General features: G+C 43.7%; 2 protein-coding genes across 12 annotated transcripts; one reads left to right on the forward strand and one right to left on the reverse strand.

Moving 5' to 3' along the window:
* Window positions 1-998: 998 nt before the first annotated feature.
* On the reverse strand, window positions 999-3,899 carry LOC101106998 (protein ARMCX6). 6 transcript variants are annotated; one of them, XM_004022493.4, is made up of 4 exons: window positions 3,793-3,899; window positions 3,389-3,479; window positions 2,956-3,040; window positions 999-2,671 (listed from the first exon to the last, which is right to left on the reverse strand). In XM_004022493.4, the coding sequence occupies exon 4, from the start codon at window positions 2,507-2,509 to the stop codon at window positions 1,604-1,606; it is 906 nt and encodes a 301-aa protein (XP_004022542.1). In that variant the 5' UTR covers window positions 2,510-2,671; window positions 2,956-3,040; window positions 3,389-3,479; window positions 3,793-3,899; the 3' UTR covers window positions 999-1,603. The 6 variants fall into 6 exon arrangements, with proteins under 6 accessions (XP_004022542.1, XP_042097615.1, XP_004022540.1 ...); XM_042241681.1 differs by having other exon boundaries at window positions 2,952-3,040; XM_004022491.4 differs by having other exon boundaries at window positions 2,956-3,085.
* A 4,986-nt stretch (window positions 3,900-8,885) lies between these two features.
* On the forward strand, window positions 8,886-16,824 carry ARMCX3 (armadillo repeat containing X-linked 3). Of its 6 annotated transcripts, none has more exons than XM_060407371.1 (5): window positions 8,886-9,167; window positions 9,444-9,621; window positions 9,903-9,963; window positions 10,239-10,309; window positions 10,569-16,824. In XM_060407371.1, the coding sequence occupies exon 5, from the start codon at window positions 10,720-10,722 to the stop codon at window positions 11,857-11,859; it is 1,140 nt and encodes a 379-aa protein (XP_060263354.1). In that variant the 5' UTR covers window positions 8,886-9,167; window positions 9,444-9,621; window positions 9,903-9,963; window positions 10,239-10,309; window positions 10,569-10,719; the 3' UTR covers window positions 11,860-16,824. The 6 variants fall into 6 exon arrangements, with proteins under 6 accessions (XP_060263354.1, XP_060263353.1, XP_004022543.1 ...); XM_060407370.1 differs by having other exon boundaries at window positions 9,542-9,621; XM_004022494.6 differs by having other exon boundaries at window positions 8,886-9,013; window positions 9,542-9,621.
* Window positions 16,825-20,116: the final 3,292 nt, after the last annotated feature.

Consider the following 20,116-nt stretch of genomic DNA (forward strand, 5'->3'; position numbering starts at 1 on the left):
CAGGAGAGGGCACCGGGCTCACAGGCAGCACCGCTCAAAGGAAGCTTCTTGTCCCCTACGTGAGCCTGGCCTTTGAGGAGGAGGACCACTTCATGACACATCAAAACACCCCGGGAATCTGGCTTTGCTGACCCAGGGCTGAGGCTTGCTGGGAGGGGTCTGGAAATGTGGGCAGGGGCGGTGGAATGAGTTGCACAGATTCATGGAGCTTTCCGTGTGCAGAGCCACATTCCTCCTTTCCTTCCAGGGGTGCCGGGAGCTTGCATGGACGGCATGAATATGTGTCCTTCTGGGTGGACCAGACATGGCCATGCCACGCCCCTCAGCATCTGCCCTCCCAGCCCCTCGGGGATCCGTGGACGTCTCCATTGTCTCCTTCCTGGATCCCACAGAAGTACCCGGGAGAGGGCAGAAAAGAGGTTTCCCAGAGGAAGCGAGGCCAAGCCTTCTCGCTAGTCCGGGAATTTGGGCTTGGCCTCCCAAGGAAGGGAGGAGGCCTGCAAGTAGGTCGCACAGCTGCTTCTCAGGAGAGACAACACCACCAAGCAGGCCCTCAGCAAGTAGCAACTGTAACTGCTATAATTATGCATCAGATGTCAGGCATGGGTTGCCCAGTGGGACGGCAGGGATGCACAGGCCAGCCCGAGGGTACTGAGCTTCCTCTCTAGGCCAGCAGGCGAGGAAAGACACCTTCTTCGAGGGAAGGATTTCTCTGCATCAGGCACTGTGCTGCCTGCTTCAAGGTGTTGCCTCTTCTAGTCCTCCCAAGAGTCCTTCTTCATCCCATCCCCACCCCCTTCCCTGCCCCAGCCCCTCCCCCAGCCCCTTCTGGGGGCTCCCCCTGAACCCTGCAGCTCATCCCTTCTCCAGTCTCCTGTGGGCACTGCTGAGTGGGCATCTGCCAGGAGCAAATGCCCCCAGTCAGTTAGCATGGATCATGTATTTTGGTCTTTCCCCTCATGCAGACTAGAGATTCAGAAACAAGTACCGGGTCTCCATTTTGCCAGTCAAAGCACACAGCTTTATTGAATGTACATAAAAATGCAGACTTGGTGGACAAGGTTAAGTCAGTACAGCGCATAGAAGAGGGGTGTACTTTTTTGCTCAATAGGTATCGTTCATAGGCTTGCGAAGAAAAGAGAGTAAATGGAAAGGATCCCATCTAAGCAGCAACTGATAGGCTTTTGGCACAAGCCCCCTATGGGTCTGGTCTCCCCAGCATGGCCCAGCTTAGACACAGAGACCACCACAGGCCAGGCATCCCCACTGAGGCTAGAACATGTTGTTCTTGGACCACAGCTGGCCGCTGAAAGGACCCTTTACCACAGGGGAGAAGGCTGCAAGGGAGCAATTTACAATGCACATTGCCTGCAGACTGAAAACTCAAGAGGTTACTCAAAGCTCTGTGGGAACCCCCGCCTGACCAGTAAGAGTGTGGTCCCGGATTCAGCAAATGCAACTTTCACCCAGAGATGTGCTGAGCCAGCTAACGCTGGGTCTTCAATAGCACCCGCTGCAGAGTCTTTGAGAACACAAGTGTGTGTTCCCCATTGACTGGGCTTTGTTTTGGGGTGGATCAGTCCCACCCTGCTGGAGGGGCCACTTAAGAGGCCAGGGTTTCTGAGAGAAGCTGTCTGTTTGTGTTCCTGACAAAGAGGGGCACGAAGGGGCATAGCACTTGGGCTCTCAGCAACTCCCCCGACAAGGCTGGCTTTTCAGACAAACCCGTCAGGGGTTTCACAACCTGCCCCTCAGCACATTCACTTCCCTCTGGTATCAAAGGAAGCATCAAGCCAGAAACGGACTTGGCCAGCATGTTATTAATAACTGTCATGCTTATTAACAAATTTAATCCAGCCTGCTGCAGAAATGAGTTGCAGCAAAGAGACACGGTCTCCCGACACACTTGGCTGAGGCACGTCTTCATCTGGCCCTGATTTTCCACACCTGCATTCAAGTTATCCGGGCCACACAAAGCCTTTCCGTCCTCAACAGCAGGGTCGGGAGTCGGGATTGTGTTTCCAGCAATGGAGAGGCTGGCCAAATGACTGTTGATATCATGGCTAAACGAAAAACCGGCATCCTTGGGCTCAGCTAACAATACTTTTCCCTGAATGAAAGGCTCCTTGGAGAGGCCAAGAGCACAACTGAAATTTTTAAAGCTCTGAGCACTCCAAGTATTTTTGTGTTCGTAAGGGAACGGGCGCTGTTTTACCAGGTATGTTCGACTGGCTTTGCCCCCACCTGAAGGTCTGTCCTCAGCACCGCCAGGTGCCCCAGGTTCAGTCCAGTGCCCATCCTCACTCCAGGGCCGTGCTGTAGTTGTCAAATCAAACCAAATCTCGTGCTCCTCGTCATCCAGTTCCCGCTCATCATCCCATTCCTCTTCCTCCTCCTCAGACTTCTCACTGTCATCTCTTCCTATGGTTAGTTTGTAAACGCAGTAGCAGGCACCAGCCCCAATCATCAGTCCTGCGGCCATCCAACCCACTTCCCGAGCCCGGCCCATGTTCAGGTCTGTTCAGCTGGGGGTGGGGGCGGGGGGTAGGACAGAACAGGAGAGGGTCTTGTTTCACCTGAAAGAAGAGGGTTCTTAAGGCCAGGGTGAGTGATGGTGGAGGGGAGACAGCTTCAGCCTATTCCAGGCTCCTGAGGCTCTCCTGTGATGAATCTATGGGTGAAAAATGATATTAGGGCTTTTTGCAATACCTGGATTTCTGCCTCACCAGACAGAGTGGAGTTTGAGTTTCGGCTGAGGGAAGTGGATTATTTGGCAATGAGTTCTTTGTTCTTTTCTGTCATCCTCTGTCTCCCCTCAGGACCCACCATTTGTCTCCCAGAGCCTACACAGAAGGGCGGGAGTTGGGGCTGGGCTATAACCGCCAGGAGGGTGACAGGTGGTCTCCTCCTCCACCACACCCCCAGCCCCAAAGACTTAGAGGCAGTCTCACCTACCAGCCTCTACCAAAGCCAGGTAAATTCCTTCTTCTTCTCTTGTCTTCTGTGCTCAGTGCTCCTTCCACAGTGATTGATGGACAGTCTGGCAGCAGGACAGAGGGAACGACAGATAGCCGGCTTTGGAAAACTACAGTGTAGTGGATGGATCAGAAATGAGAACACAGGTCCCTTTTCTGAATTTCCAGCCTTTGAGCTTAAAACATTTCTCACACCCTCCTGACTTTCCTAACACTGGTTTCCCCACCCCTCCCCCCTTGTCGTCCGCCATTTCCCCAGCAAAGGCCGCCACACCCCTTTCCCTGCGCTGAAATGGGAGGGGGTATGGAGGAAAGGGCCTGGAGAGGGCGGCTCAGACCCGGGCCTCAGCGATCCCAGCCTCCCGCCCTCATCCCCACCGCCACCCCCACCCAGGGGCCAAGGCTCATCCCACCTTCACAGCGACCTGCACGGTCCCAAGGCACTTTGGTCCTTCCCTCGCCGCGACTTTCCCCGGCGATCTACGGGCCAACAGATCTACAAACCTGCAGACAGACGGTGGGGGGTCGGGGGGAGACAGAGTGCTTGGTGGACGGAGCAGCACTCGGGACAGGAGTGTCCTGATCCTGAACCCTTTCTTTCCTCGGAGACTCTGTACCAGCCACTCACTTCCCTCACCCGCCGCCCGAAGTCCGCCAATTCCTTCCATGAAAATGGGCATGAGGAGGGGGACGGCAGTATTTAGAAAGTAGGCGAGAAGGGGACACAGACCCCTGTCTGCCGGAACCTGGATCCGTGGCGCTCTTGGCCTTCTCCCAGCCCCGTCTCCCTCCAAGCAGAGCCCACGCTCATACCGACCTGCAACGCCCGTGGCCACTTTCCTTCCTTCACGCGCCTGCAGAGTGATATAGGGGGCTGGTACCCAGACGGAGGCGACTAGCAGTACTTCTGGTCTAGGCAGCTCTGGTCACGTGACGACCGCGTCACCACTGAGCTCTGGCCCCCAATTTCCACTCCCACAAGCAGTGCGGCAGGCGCCAGCCTGCCCCGTACCTCCCCCCATCACAAGGGGCCTTGTTACTCTTTTCCTCTGTAACAATGCCAGAAGTGACCAGGGCTCTCTGTGTTTGCATTTGCTTTCTCTAATTACAGAAAAGGGCAACACTTTTCCTGGGTCTGTCATTTACTTACACTTCTTTTGAGGGGAATGTCTTACCCTTTCTTTGGCTCTGAAACTCCTGTCCCCTCTTTCTTCATTTCTACCCCTTCCCACATGCATTCTCTACACCAAAATTAAGCAGAGGGGCAGGAAATAAAAGCCCAAGTAACAGCGAGATTTTTGTTCCTATTTTTAATATATTCATATTCTATTTCTTCCATTCTTTCTTAATTGACTCAAGTTACTATTTTGTAGTCAGAAAATACAAATCCGTGTGTGTGTGTATAAAACAAAATTTCCTAGTTAATACGAAGACCTCATTGATTTAAGCTAATTTGTACATTGAAAACATTTTCTTCTGACTGCAGAGGAGATAGCAGCTTTCAAATAGCATATGAAACTATAAAAACATACCCTTACAAACAAAGCCAGTGTGCTTTTAATATGATTTATAAATTAATGGATAAAATGAATCTATAGTAAATTGGTCAGTGTTTTAATTGTGACCAGTTTAAAGAAGTGAACCACTATCCCTTTCTTCTTGGCTGAACTCATAGCGTTATGTGTTAGAGAACTGCTAGATGGCTTCCTTTCTGGTTTTGAAGGACAGACTCTCCGCAGACCCCAAATTCCAATGAATCTTATGTCTTCAGATGAAGCTTACAAATTAGTAACTTCAAAGATTAGCTTGCTCTTCATTCAAAGCTCTATTTAAAATCTATTCTCAAGTTTCATGGTGTAACCCATAAATCATCCAGAAATCAGAGGATTCCCTGCTATCCCATTGATGAAAATGATAGTGGAATTTTCGTTTGATCACGACACTGGTGAAAGACCTCCGGTATTTGTCATTTGTGCCCTGTCTGTCCCCTTGGTAGTGCCTGGTGTTCAGCCTTTTCCAGTGGAAATAATGGTGAGGGTCTGTGGGTGACTGTAAATCACTGCCACAACCTGACAGCCCTTGAGATCCGCTGCCTTTTCCCCTCACAAACGGCATAGGTCACGGGACCCCAAGCAGTGTTGCCAGGAAAAAGAGGCCTTTTCACCCTCTCCCTTCTGTTACAATTTCATTGTACCATCTATACAAGTCCCTCAGAATAATCCCAGAAGGTAGGGACAAAGTCTGCAGAACTTAGTTCCCAGACATCCAGCTGTCCCCGCCGGGGTGTCATGCTCTAAATATAAACCCTTCAGGCAGCCTCTTTCTTAGAACATTGAAATCTGACACCCCAGCAGGAAGCTCCCTGGGTGAGGGGCCCCTGTGTGGAGGAGGCCCTTTCAGGAGGTGAACCAGGAAGCCCAGAGTGCCTTGCTGGTGAAAAATTCACAAGTCAAGAACATGTCACAACTTTCTGGTCTTCCTTAAACATTTATAGTTCAAACATACCGACATTACAACTCATCTCTCTCTAAACCCCTAACTCATTTGTTTTGCCATCCTCTCCTTACCCTGTTCTTCTTATCATCCTTTATTTTACTTCTCCAAAGGAAGTGATTTATATTTACGAAGCCTTACTAACAGAACTTGCAGATTTCACTATCATTCTTTTGGCTGCTAAGAACTTAAAAAGTAGCTTTTATTTATCTTGAGTATATACATTAGAAAGAACTGCAGAGCATGTAAAACTTAAGAAATACAGGTGTCATTGACTTGCCTCTACAATAAGGACTCATTCCACAACTCTTACTTAGCCATGCTTCAGGGACAAAAGATCCGCTCCTACCTCTCCTCGTTAGTTACAAATCTCTCTCCCTTTTGGTATATTTTTCAATTTTTCCAGTGTATAACCCCTGACTACCACTCTCCCAGGCTGTCAGATCTTTCCTGTTTGGATCCACTCCCTCTCTTAAACTTCCTAAACCCCATGGGAATGATAACCCTGTCAATTCTCGTGGTCATTTTGATCCACAATTCCTACCAAGGAAGCTGGGGACTGACATATAAAATCTATTTTCCTTCCGTTATACACCCACCAACAAATATTTATTTAAGGGCATGCTATTTGCCTGACATACCATTTGAAAAGCAAAACGGGAAAATCCTTAAGCAATCCCTCAGACAAGTCTTCAAAAGACTATGTGAGTCCACTGTCAAAAAGAACCTCTTGGCTTAAATCAGCATATGGTCATATATGATGCATGATTTATAACATATTCAAAAACAGAAAAGGATCAGCAGACGGTAACACTGATAGAATTTTGGAGGGTAAGAAAAATAAATGATAGAAGATTGTTATCTTTAAAAGGTGTATTACTTTTTGTATCGTGTTGTTTCTGTGTTGTGTATTAGTTTTGTTTGATTGCAAGCAACAGAAAGCACATCTGTTTAACTTAAACAGTGAGGGCATTTCGAAGACCAGCATCAGCTCTGAGGTGTCAAGGTAGGAGGAACCGATAGATGGTCTCTTCAGGACGCCATAAACTTCCACTGATGTTTGGTTTTTCTATCTTTGCTCAGGTTTAAACTTCAGTAAGAGAGTAAGTATTCAGTTGGTTTGTTTTGGGCACAATGACCACCCTTTTGCTGTGGAAAATGACAGGGCATGTAAAATGTGAAATGCACTTCCTTTCTTTTCCCAGAGAGAACTGTAAACTGTTTCAGAGGTTATTGTTGATTTGCAGGAGCACTTTAACTACTTGGGATATGCATCTTTTGTCCAGTTGTGACTGAGGCGCTGGGGGTCTATCTGCCACAGCATGCTTTAGTTGTCACTGAGCATTAGAGAGGTGCACTTCTGAAATGGTGGTGCACTTCTGAAATGGTGGTGCACAAGGCTGCCTTCTAGGCCAAAGCCCCCTGACTTCCTTGACAGGATTCCACACGGTCGCATCGATAGTACAAAGTCTTGTGCTCAGCCCTTCAGGATCAACACCTGAATTTGTCTGTATAGTGAGAGCAGATGCCTGTATCAAATAAAGACTCTCATTCAGAGAGACATATATAAATCTATATCTGAATGCCCAAACCCACGGATCACTGCATTTCCTCTGTAAGACGGCCACAGGGAAGCTAAGTTTCACAACGAAATGACAACTGAAAAATTTATCCTGAGAAGTACAACCATCAGGGGTACTAGAGGTTTCTGTTAGTTTTACCAGCCCCTTCTCTCCCCGTTGGCAAGCTACTACTTGGGAAGCCACAACTTCAGAAGGTTGCGTGGTAAGCCTGCAATCAGAGAGCAAGGGCATCGGTGCACTTTAAGAAGTGGCTTTCATCTAAGAAACTTGAAGTACACTTACATATCATGGGGATGGCTCTGCCAAAGAAAGCTAATTTTTCCACGCATCTCAGCCAAGACTTCCTCTCCTCCAGACAGTGCTTGGGTGGGAACTATCAACACTTGCCTCTGACTCTTCTCTTCATAGACTCCTGTTTGAATAAGCCCCCTCGCTGCACATGATCTTTCTCTAAACACAGAATCATACAGTTGATTTGCTTTCTGCTTACTAACTTTCAGTCATATCCTGTTCATCTTCACCTTACACAGTCTTGTATATCAATTGTATCTCAATAAAAATGGAAGAAAAAATACATTTTAGTCATATCCTAGTACTATTTTTCAGAAGTTACATTGATATGAATTTCTCTGGAATTTTGCCTGTTCCCAAATTTCCCAGTCTCTTGATTTACTCCCATATTGTCTGTGGATCTTAAACTTTTTAGACTCAGATAACAACCTTATATCTTAACTATCAGGGCATATCACACTGTAGACCCTGTGTCATGACATTATTTCCTTATTTTTCCCACTCTTAAAAGTTCGCTCGTTGGTGACAGGTGACTTGTTGAATTCATCAATACAGTCAGTGAAAAGGTTTCACACTAATTGCTAGATGCTGAGTTCAGCCAGTTTTGACTTGGTCTAACACCTCTAACAACCTACTCCGTTTAAAAATGCTGTTGTCCATTTGTATTTTTTGTAATGTTCTTTGTATGTCGCTCACTTTGTCAGTGTGCATGCCTCCTATCTGACAGGCATCCGACATACTTGTGATTACCACTCAACCTTTTCTGTGTAGCTGGCTTCTGAGGGCTCCTGTGCCTTGCTAACTGATGAAAGTGAAAGTCTTGTTTAGAAGACTGGCTTAGTTAGAAGATTTATGTATTCTCAGACACTCTGATGAGCTTATTCAGGATTGTGTTATGTGCTAGGCCCCAGAAGACACTAAGATTGCTTTGAGTGAAGTGTGTAACACTCCCTACAAGTGAGAACATGTGGGACTTTTGGAGGCCATCACCCAACATCACTCTCCCACTCTTTTTTTTTTTTTTTTACCAAATGAAAATAGCTTTACAGCCATTTTTTTCCTCCTAAAAAGAATGCAGTCTGGGGGTGGGAAAGGGCAGAACTGAAAGAACAACAACAAAAAATAAAACAGTAAGTAAGGGAAAAACTGCATTCACTCCAGGTCTCCTTTTCTGGTGGCTTTTTCTTTTCAGATCTGGGACTAGATTTCAGAGGAAATGGTAGACATTTATAGCTGGGAGGCAGGGAGGTGGAAGGAGAGGTTACTGTCCCAGGAGTCCAGGGAAGGAAGAGGCAATTTTTCAAAAAGTACAAGTGGCCAGTAACCCCAGGGGAAGATGCTGTCCCTTTCTGGTAATCAGAGGAAGGCAAAGACAACTACAGGGAGATGGGATTAGGAAAGAAAAAAAAGAGTAACAAGGCCTGCCGTGGGGGAGGGAAGGGAGGGGGGCGGGCCCTCTTCTGCCGCACTGCTGGTGGGAGGGGAAATTGGGGACCAGAGTTGGTGGATGACGTAGGTCTCACGTGACCAAGAGCTGACGTGTGCAGAAGTCCTTCTTGTTCTGGTCGTTGTTCCCGTCTGAGTATCAGCTCCCCATTGCCCCGAGGGCCAGCGGGCCTGCAGCAGAGGAAAGAAGGAGGAGGAGAAGGAGATTGTCCCGGATCCGTGCAGGTCAGTGCCTGGGAGAGTCCAGAAGGTGGGGGTGGCTGAGGGTGCAGGGCGGAAACCGTCGCGGATCCTGGGGCGCCTCCGTCGTCTCTTCCACTCGCCGCCGGCTTTCCAAGACGTCTGTCCCGCCCGCAGCCCATTCTGATGCTGCGAAATGGTGAGCAGGGGGGTGTTTGGGAGGAGCTCAGAGATCGGGACGTGGGAATCTGGTGGGAACCGAGGCCGTAATCTGGAAAGGGAGCTGTACGCTGGGTGTTGGCCCCCAGTCCTCCAGGACGGTGCCAGAGGGGAAAGGCTGGACATGGGGAGGGGAGGTGCACCGTGATGTGTCAGCAGAACCCCGAGAAGGGTCGAAGGGGTGGAAACCTTTGACAGCCAGGCCTCCGAATTAAGGACAGAGTTTTCTGTTCTGGGGACCGGTCCGTCCACCAAGCACTAGGTCGCGGCAGTTTCCCGTCTTTCTTACTGTGACTGCGTCTTCCTGACCGTGGCTCTGTGTCTCGTGGATCCGAGCCTCTCCCGGGTTGCCAGTCTTTCCATAGGTTGCGGCACCACACCAGGCTAAAGAAGAGGAAGGAAATTAACCCCGATCCGTGAAGGTCGATTTGAGGGTAAGACCATCTAGAGACCCTAACGGGGGCGTTGGGAGGATGGGGTGGGGAGAAACCAGAGGTAGCGATAATCTAGGTTAGGTCTGAGTCTGAGTGTGTTTCTCACACTCTTGGGACTGTGGCGAAATGGCGTGCAGTGTGTGTGTGTGCGTGCGCGCGCGTGTGTCGTGGGGGGTGGGGTGGGGGAGAATGACAGAAGGGAAACCTATCAGATAGTTTGTTCGTAATCCTCTTCTCTCAACAGCACTTAGTCCCCATGTTTTCGATCTGTCATCCTGCAGGTCTGCTGTAGCAGGTGGCACCAGTTTAAACGAGGGAGGAAGTTTCCTCGGATCAGTAGAGGTCGGTTTGGGCATGGGGGCTGCCTGGAATGGGGGAGGGGTTGGAAATTGCCCACGGTTGGACAGGCTCACCCCATGTTATTTCCCCAACAACTCTCCATTTCAGGCTAGAGAAGCGGCAGGCATGTGCATGTTTTGGATGGCAGAGAGAGGTTGTCTTTTCTGTATTTTTTTTCTTAATCTGACAACCTAGATAGGTGAATCAGGAAAGCAACAAATGGAGGAGCAGTCAATCCATCAAGGCTTCAGTTCTCACTGGCTCTGGTCTCTCTGCAGATTGCAAGGGTTGTTGGGCGTGGCACATCTCCAGGGGAGGGAAGAAGGGGCAAACTGCCTGTCTGGAGGAGGTTAGTGCAATGGTGCCACTCCCTGGGAACATCCAAGGTTGGGGTAGCTGAGGCCCCAGCAGAGAGAATGCGCTCCACTGCCTTTATCTAGGCTTGGGGAGGAGGTGGGCTGGGGAGAGTGAAATGAGGGGGAAAGAGTTTGTTAATAATCTACATTTTCTACCAAGAACTCATTTGCTTGTCTCTCTGTACAACTCTCTGCAGAGGACAACTCAAGGAGAAGAGAAACTCAAACCCCGTTTTCTTTCTCCACCCCTAGGTCCACCTCCAGAATCAGTTGCCGTGGCCTTGAAGTGGCTGAAGACAATCATCCTCCACAGGCCTGCACCCAGGCCAGGCCCATAGCCCTCCTCCCCCAGCCTGAGTGACCACTCTGTTCCTTGGTCCCTGATACCATCAGGGACGATTGCATGGGCTACGCCAGGAAAGTAGGCTGGGTGACTGCGGGACTGGTGATTGGGGCTGGCGCCTGCTATTGCATTTATAGACTGACCAGAGGAAGAAAACAGAACAAGGAGAAAATGGCTGAGGGAGGGTCTGGGGATGTGGATGATGTTGGGGATTGTCCTGGGGCCAGGTACAATGACTGGTCTGATGATGATGATGACAACAGTGAGAACAAAGGTATAGTATGGTACCCACCTTGGGCCCGGATTGGGACTGAGGCTGGAACCAGAGCGAGGGCCAGGGCAAGGGCCAGGGCCACCCGGGCTCGTCGAGCTGTCCAGAAAAGGGCTTCCCCCAATTCTGATGATACTATTTTGTCCCCTCAAGAGCTGCAGAAAGTTCTTTGCTTGGTTGAGATGTCTGAAAAGCCTTATATTCTTGAAGCAGCTTTAATTGCTCTGGGTAACAATGCTGCTTATGCATTTAACAGAGATATTATTCGTGATCTGGGTGGTCTCCCAATTGTTGCAAAGATTCTCAATACTCGGGATCCCATAGTGAAGGAAAAGGCTTTAATTGTCCTAAATAACTTGAGTGTGAATGCTGAAAATCAGCGCAGGCTTAAGATATACATGAATCAAGTCTGTGATGACACAATCACTTCTCGATTGAACTCATCTGTGCAGCTGGCAGGTCTAAGATTGCTTACGAACATGACTGTTACTAATGAGTATCAGCACATGCTTGCTAATTCCATTTCAGACTTTTTCCGTTTATTTTCAGCAGGAAATGAAGAAACCAAATTTCAGGTCTTGAAACTCCTTTTGAATTTGGCTGAAAATCCAGCCATGACTAGAGAACTGCTCAGGGCCCAAGTACCATCCTCGCTGGGTTCCCTCTTTAACAAGAAGGAGAACAAAGAGGTGATTCTGAAGCTTCTGGTCATATTCGAGAACATAAACGACAATTTTAAATGGGAGGAAAATGAATCTACTCAGAATCAATTCAGCGAAGGTTCACTTTTTTCCTTTTTGAAAGAATTTCAGGTGTGTGCTGATAAGATTCTGGGGCTAGAAAGTCATCATGATATTTTGGTAAAAGTGAAAGTTGGAAAATTCGTGGCCAAACTGGCTGAGAATATGTTCCCAAAGAGCCAGGAATAAGTTCTTGATTTTGTAGTTTAGAAGCAACACATGTTGTAAACTATTCCTTTTCTCCACCTTGTCTATATGGTAAAGGAATCCTTTCAGCTGCCAGTTTTGAGTAATGAATATCATATTGTATCATCAATGCTGATATTTATCTGAGTTGGTCTGCAGGCCTAAGCTGGATGAATGAATATCACTACCTGTTCTGAAAATGTTTGTTGCTTTTTATCTCACTGCCTAGATTGAAATATTTTTACTATTTCTTCTGCATAAGTGACAGTGAACCAATTCCTCACAAATAAGCTCCCTCCTGTCATTTGCATTGACTGCATTTGTGTATCATCAATGAAGTTGTGTGTTAATGCTGGAAAGAAAAAAAAGAGAAACCATACTTATCTTTCGGTTTATAGTCTAGTTGGAGAGATAAGAAAACATACAAACAAAAAGAAAACAATATCTCAAGCATATACTCTTTGTTAAATACTCGCACTCAGAGCGCAGAGAAAGCAAAGGTTTCTGCAGGATACAGTAGTCAGCTACAGATTTATGGAGGAAGTGTTCATTTCAAATGAATCCTCAGTGGGGTAGGTAGTTAGGGAGTTCCATGTGATGGGAGTGAAGGGGGACTGGTGTGAGAAAGGCATGGAGGTAGGAACTCTTGCTGTGACAGTGAGGAGACTAGTCTGTTTAGAGTGGAAAGTGTGACTGGAAGTAAATAAATTTGGAAAGTTGGCTGAAGCCAGTTTGTGGAGAACTGTTGGAATATTACCTCACCGAACACTGAGAGCCAGTGAATAATTTTGACTAGAAAGAATAATTGGAATTCATATAGAAGTCCCTGTCTCACCTACTGTGCAGTGTCCATGAGAGTATGGCAGAAATGGAGCCTTTCACACCCTGGTGGTAGGAATTCGCTTACACTGGCACAAGGTTTGCAGAGGGCCATTTGGTAATACATATCATTAGCCTTAAAATATGTAATCCCTTTGTCCTAAGGAAATAGTTGAATCATTGGCCAAAGATTGTATGTACAAGGCTGTTTATCCCAGCACTGTGTGAAATAGTAAAAATTGAAAGCAAGTTAAACAATGTAGCACACTGGACTGGTTACATAAGTTAAGGAATATTCACATGGTGTAAGATAAATATGTCAATTGCAGTCCATATTGTCAGGGAATGATATTCATCATGCACTGTTAAGTGAGAAAGGTAGGTTAGATAGGAGTCTTCTTAGTATGATTCAGTTTTTCTGAGAATATAAGATATTTAAGTAGACACTAAAAACTCTGGAATTACAGACATCCAAATAGTAACAGTGATTGTCTTTGGGTGGAAGGATAGTATAATTTTTACCTTTTTACTTTTTATTCATCTATATGTTCTTATTAACCTAAAACAAATACTGATTTTTCAGAAGTTTTTGAAAAAGGAAAGTGTTGGGAATGGAGCAGGTGATTGATTGGAGCACGAACTGAGTAGAAAAAGTATTTACATTAAACATAAGATGGGTTGAAGTTTTCTCTCTGAAATAATAGATGAGTGCTAAAGATGGGGCTCGCTGAAAGAATTAAATGAAGTAATATATGTGAAATACTTAGAATTTTCTGGCACATAGCAATTAATTAAGAAAATTGAGCACACTTAGTTCCTTAGAATTCAGTGTCGATAGTTGTTCTGGTTGACCTTTGTGTTGCTGGGGGCATTCTGCCATGTGTCAGCATCATTTAATAAATAATAACAACAATAAAAGTTAGCATTTATTAAGTGACTACTGTGTAGAGTGATGTCATTCCTGCAAGGCAACTGTTAACAATAGTTTCTCAAAGAAATAGGCTTTTCTTTTTACTGTGTACTCGAGATGTTTTAGCAGACATGATCTCACCTGCCCTTACAATGTATTGTTGGTCAGTTTGGGGGTGTTATCCTACTTTATACATGAGGCCAGGAAAGGGTAAAATCTCTGTTCAGTTATGATCTGGTTTTAGCCCCAGGCTTCCATATACTTACTCAAATGTTGCCTACAATAGACAAAAGGACCAAGGACTGATCAGCTTGAAGTTGTTGGGTATGATGACTCTATTGAATCATGCTGGGGCTCCTTTGACATCAGTTTTAAGGGTGGAATGAGGGTAAAGGAATTAAAATTTTTTCTTGCTCTATTATTAGGTAGAAAACAGGATTTGGGAGGGAAAGCCTTATCCATTTAAAATAAACTAACTTTGAGATACCTGTGTGACATCTAGATGGATATACCCTAATGTCATTTGAGTCTATTGATGTGGTGCTCAGAAAAGACCAGGCTGCAGATATAGATTTGGGGGCCACCAGAGAAGAAATGATAACTAAGGACATGGGAGCGGATGTGATCCCCAGAGAGAAGGTGCAGAATGTAAGAGTAGAAAGCAGCATAAAGAACTGGAGAAGGGATTGTGGCAGCTGGGGAAAGAAGCATCAAATTCCAACTGTGGATACCCTTCCAGACACTATCTCAGTATACCTATATAGTCTACATCAAATTGGATGATACTGTAGATGAACTTTCAGAACCTGATTTAAATTTTGTCTACTTTTCTTCTAAAATGTACTCATTGGAGATACTTGAGAAAATAGAGGCAATAAGAACAAACTTGTTCCCTCACCCAGATCTGTATCGTGAACATCTAAAAGAATTCTGATCAAGCCACATTGAACTGGGGTGCTGAGTGACTTTTTGACCTGGGGTGGCAATGAAGTGAACTTGGGCAATAAAAAGCCACCCTGCAGCAGGGGTGCAGGCCTGACCAGTGTCCATCTGCTGCGCAGGTCTCTTTTCTCATCCTCTCCTCCCTTCCCATTCTCCTTCCCTTTCCCTCTTTCACACTTCTCTCTGATTTCCTCCTCTGAGAGACCATTGACAATAGTCTCTTTGTGCTTCTGTGTCTTTTGGGGGTGATCGTTTCATTTCCATGACACCAGGTCATGCACCAATAGGCATTTGATGCAGAATGATAATTGTCGTTGCTGTGGTAACAAGATGACCCTGGGTACGTATGGCTGGATGCCAAGACTTTTCGGACGGTTGTTTACAGAGACTGAGAAAGCACCGGTCTTAGTGTGGAACAGCCCTATGTGCATTGCATGAATCTTGATGTCCCATGCCTGGTATTATTTGGAACTGAATCACCCGGACTTTGGGAAGTGCTGTGTGAGACAGATGTATGACTGCCTGGTCCAGGGAAGACACAGGGCCGGCCCAGCCACACTCTGATGTCCTGATGCTTTCACATCCGAGGTTGCCACTCAAACATTTTGGGAAGGGCACCCTACTAGTATAGTAGCCGTGATTGTGGCAGGTCATGGGGGCAAGGGGGAGCCAATGACCTTTCTTTAGAAAGCATGGCAGTTTCTTGGAAACTGAGGAAATTAGAAACTCAAGGATATTCTGCTATTTTGTTTTTATCTACTGATTTTAGGAATTTAAGTGGGTCTATTCCCGGCAAATGTGTTCAAAGGTGATTTTACAAAGATGGAGTATAGTTCTGTTATAAATTGTCACCCAAAGCATAATATTTAAGGCTCAGGAAACTGGTTTTCTATTTTTAAATTCATATTTTACTTGCCTTATTTCAAAAGAGATTCTAAGTGTAGATTTAGCAAATTGATATGGTTCAGGGAAATTTTGTGTTTATGCCTCTGTTTGGTTAATTTCTCTGCTCTATTCCCTTGAGAGTGGTTTTTTGAAGAATGATTATGACTATTTTCAATGCTAACATTTTACATTCCTTCTTCATCATATCCCAGACTGAAGATTTTTTCCCTTTATTTCTCTGTTCAAACTGTGGCTCTTCTTGCCTTTAAACCAGAACTATCACGCTGCCATCTCCGGGTACAGAAGACTAGGATATTGACCCCTGAGGTGAGGTATCAAGCAGGATAACACATCTTTGCTTTCAGATATATATATCTCCATGCCTTTCCCTCTCCACTGTGTCCTTCTCAGGCCTTGTTAAGGGCTTGGACATTGTTGGGTTTGGGGATAAGCCTGAGGGGAGGGAGGGAATGGGAAAGAAGCCTTATTGGAGGGGTAGCTTCATTCTAACAGGTTCATGTCAAAGGAATTTGATCCAGCACTGACAGTGGGCTAAGTGTAACTCTTTGACCCTTGTTGACCATTTACATTTTAAAAAGTGAAAGAATAAGTGTATTACAAGCATCTTTGGGTATTAGAACATTTCCAAGTTTGCACACGGACATAACATGTTATTAAATTGGGTGGATTTTCTTTTTTGAAAATAAAAAAAAGAATGAGAGTCTGTTACTCTAAGAAATGTAATTACCAAGTAGAACAGATTTTTAGTGTTGGCTGCTCAGAACATTCTGTCCCTAACATTCTGTACATCAGGAACCACATTATCATCAGAAGGTTGTTTATTTAGTGCTTAGGGAATTGGGGCGAGCTGACTTACTTCGATGTTGGTGCTGTCAACGTAGAAGAACCTGATGCACCCATGTCGATTATGGGGGTTGACTTGTGTGTGAAATCAAATACTTGTATTCAAGAGCTAGAGCATGTTTCTCTCTGTACACAATTAGAAATTTTGTCTGCCCAGATGACCCTTAGCCAGGGGTGGATTATCAGTTGATGGTAGTTTTATGACTGTTAAGATATATTATCAATTAGTTTGCATACAGGATTTGAGAAATGTATATTTTACAACAGGAGAAAACTGTAGTATTTGTAATGGATTCCCTCATACATATTAATATCTCGCTGTTCTGAACCTTTCTTATGAGTAATGATAACGTGTTGTTGATTTTTTGGAAACCAAGGTAAAATAAATTGTTACCTCTTTAGTTTTTTTCCCATTTCTACTTCAGTTTTCTGTTTGCTAAAATGTGGTTTAACTATAATCTTGCTAAATTTTGTGGCTTTCTTTCAATAAGCTGTAATGAAAATTCTGACATAATGAAATGGATCAATAAAAGAAAACTTCTGATTTTTACAGTCTTCCATCATTTAAAATGAATTAAGTGGATTATCTTGTTGATATTAGAAAAGATGGAATCTAGGCAAGACCAAATAAAACAGACAACTATTTTCTAAATCTTAAATCCATTTAAACTGACTTGGAGAATAATTCTTTGTAATCACTTAGTATTTAAGATCATCAATCTTCACCTCTTGTTATGCTGATCTGTGTAATCTATAGCCAAAAATTGAAAGTATTAAATCGCACCATGTTGCTTATAAAAATTACTTAAATTCTGATTGATTTTCTTCTGATATAAAAGTTAAACCTTTATGTTATGAATGTCATAATTCGTGAATGTCTATAAATACAAGTCACACATATGTGTCTAGGTGGAAATGACTGTATTTGGGGAAATAAGATATTAGTAACACTCTGGAATTGCTTTTCAGTTATTTTTAAATTACGAATAGAAGTCCCAGATACATTTATTTAACTTAGAAAGTGGAAAAATTAGTATCTGGGAAAGAAGACCATATTATAGCCTCTGCATTGACGGACAGGATTATGCATCCACCTGGGCATTTGACTGCCTCTCTGAGACAGATTTCGGAGTTAGCACTCTGAGAGATTATTTTTCATAGTGAAGTCTATTTTAGTCTTCTTTATTATATTTTCTTAAACCATAGAAGCTCTTTATGCTTATTAACAACGCAAACAGATAAAATCTAAATTAAAACATAAAACTGCCCTCTTCTCACCCATTTTTACAGTTACCTACTGTTAATATGTTTCTGCATGGGCTGAACTATGCTGTGCTAAGTTGCTTCAGTTGTGTCCGACTCTTTGCGACCCTATGGACTGTACCCCGCCAAGCTTCTCTGTTCATAGCATTTTCCAGGCAAGAATATTGGAGTGGATTGCCATGCCCCTCTCCAGGGGATCTTCCTGACCCAGTGTATGAACCTCCATCTCAGATCTCTTGCATTGACAGGCGGGTTCTTTACCACTAGCATCACTACATATTTAAACATGAATGATAACACATATTCATATTTTTATCACAGAATGAGGTCACTGTCCATATATGGTTCTGTTCTGCAACTTTTATTTCACCTAAAATCATGTGTATATTTCCATGCATATCCTACCTCATTCCGTTTTGTTCATGGTAGTCATATCATTCAGCCTTTCCCTTCATGGCTCCTAAGTTTCTGGGCATGCTGAGGCAAGCTTTTACTCCCTGAAGAGTTTACAATAATTTTTAATATTTTATTTGAGCTTTTAAAAATAACTTTGTGTGTGTGTTTAATTCTTGTATATAGTTTTATGTGTGGTATGAAGTAGAGACATAATTTTACTTCTTTTTCCCAGCCCTAGACATTGACTATGCCATCCACTTTTTGGCAGACCTTTTTAGACATCATTAGTTATAGGTTATCTACCTAATGTTATTCTTCTCTATAAATGGAAACATTATTCCTCTTTCTGCTATCCTCCTGGTACGATGCACTAGAGACTTTTGGTGAAGTCCTATATTACAGAACCTCTTTATTAAAGATGGAGTGAATTATATTGGGTTGTCATACTAGTAATTAGTTTTTATGGGTCTATTATGAAATAGAGAAAAAATATAAGAAGTTTAAAACACCAAAGGATAAGTACAGTGCACTATGGGCTATGAAAATGCCACAATTTGTAAATGGTAGTCTAGCAGGTGACTTACATTAGTGTGACAACACTTCACTCAAAGCATGACAAGGAATGAGCTAATTGGTGTATCTGAGAATTTGAAAATCTGCTAGGTAACTCAGTCTTCCAAGCAGAAGAGTTATTATATATTGTCACATATGCCTTGGGACCAAAGATAAGAAACTGATCTTTTTGAAACATGGAATGAACTGTTAGATCTAGAGGGCTTGAGCACTGTGAATTAAGACATTTTGGAGGACACTTACAAGATAAAGTAATATTCTTTTTTTAAAAAATAGAAATTTATTTTAATTGGAGGTTAATTACTTTACAATATTGTATTGGTTTTGCCATACATCAACATGAATCCACCACAGGTATACAAATATTCTTATCAGAAAACTGGAAGGGGTACAGATTTAAATTTGTAAAAGACACTTGTGCACAAATAGATAATATAATTAAAAAGTGTACAATGACACGCTGATACTGGAGACAGTTGGTTGCAGTAGCAATTGATTAAAAGATTCTATGAATGAGTTTGATATTCAATACTCCTTTCACTAGTAATATATATCCTTTTAAGCAAAAGAAATAAAATGTTGGCGTATGGTCTCAATAGTGCAATACTTCCTAAAAACTTGCTAGAATAGAAGGAAGCTATTGATTTTTTTGTGTTTATCTTTGCCTCTCCACCTCTTCTATTTTGCTTACTGACTTCATGATCTTTAAATAGTACTTGTGTTTTAAACAAATACAGTCATGTCAATTGTAAACAGAAATTCGTTTTAACTTTTCCCAATTTTACACTAATTATTTATATTCTTATCTTATTGCAATAAATTGAATCACCAGAAATATTATTGAATGAAAACAGAGATTGTGGATGATCTCGACTTGTTCCTGGTTTTAGTGGAAATGACTTTGGCATTTAATGGTTAAATGAGGATTGCTGTTAACTGTTGGTAAAAAGCACTTTCAATATTTAAGTCATTCCCTTCTATTCTTGTTGGTATCCATTAGGAGTAGCTGCTGATTTTTTTCTATCCTACTAGGTCATAGTAGAGCTTTTTCTTGCCAAACTTTTTGGGTTCTGTTTGTTTATAAATTTTATATTTTGTTAGTATTTTATTTTTTATATTATTAATATTTTTATAGTTGCCTTTTATGTACTATCTTTAGCAAATTTTGATCTTAAGTTTGCTAACTTTATAAAATTCATTAGTTAACTTTCCATTTTTTTCCTCTTTTCTGATAGAGTTTAAATGATATTGATCTTTGTAGTAAGTGTTAGTTGCTCAGTCATGTCCAACTCTTTGAGACCCCATAGACTGTAGCCTCTGTCCGTGGAATTCTCCAAGCAAGGATGCTGGAGTGTGTAGCCATTTCCTTCTCCAGTGGATGTTTACAACTGAGGGATCGAACCCAGGTCTCCCCCTTGCAGGCAGATTCTTTACCATCTGAGCTATCAGGGAAGCCCAATATTAGTCTTATCTCTTCTTTAAAGGTAATACAGAACTGAATTGCAAAACCAGTTGATCCTGGTTCCTTTTTTAGTGGTAGGTCTACAATCACATTTCTAGTCTTATCTTTAGTAATTTGTCATCTCAAATTTTCTGGTTCTTGGATTA

This window comes from Ovis aries, chromosome X (assembly GCF_016772045.2).
Source record: "Ovis aries strain OAR_USU_Benz2616 breed Rambouillet chromosome X, ARS-UI_Ramb_v3.0, whole genome shotgun sequence".
Taxonomy (NCBI): domain Eukaryota; kingdom Metazoa; phylum Chordata; class Mammalia; order Artiodactyla; family Bovidae; genus Ovis; species Ovis aries.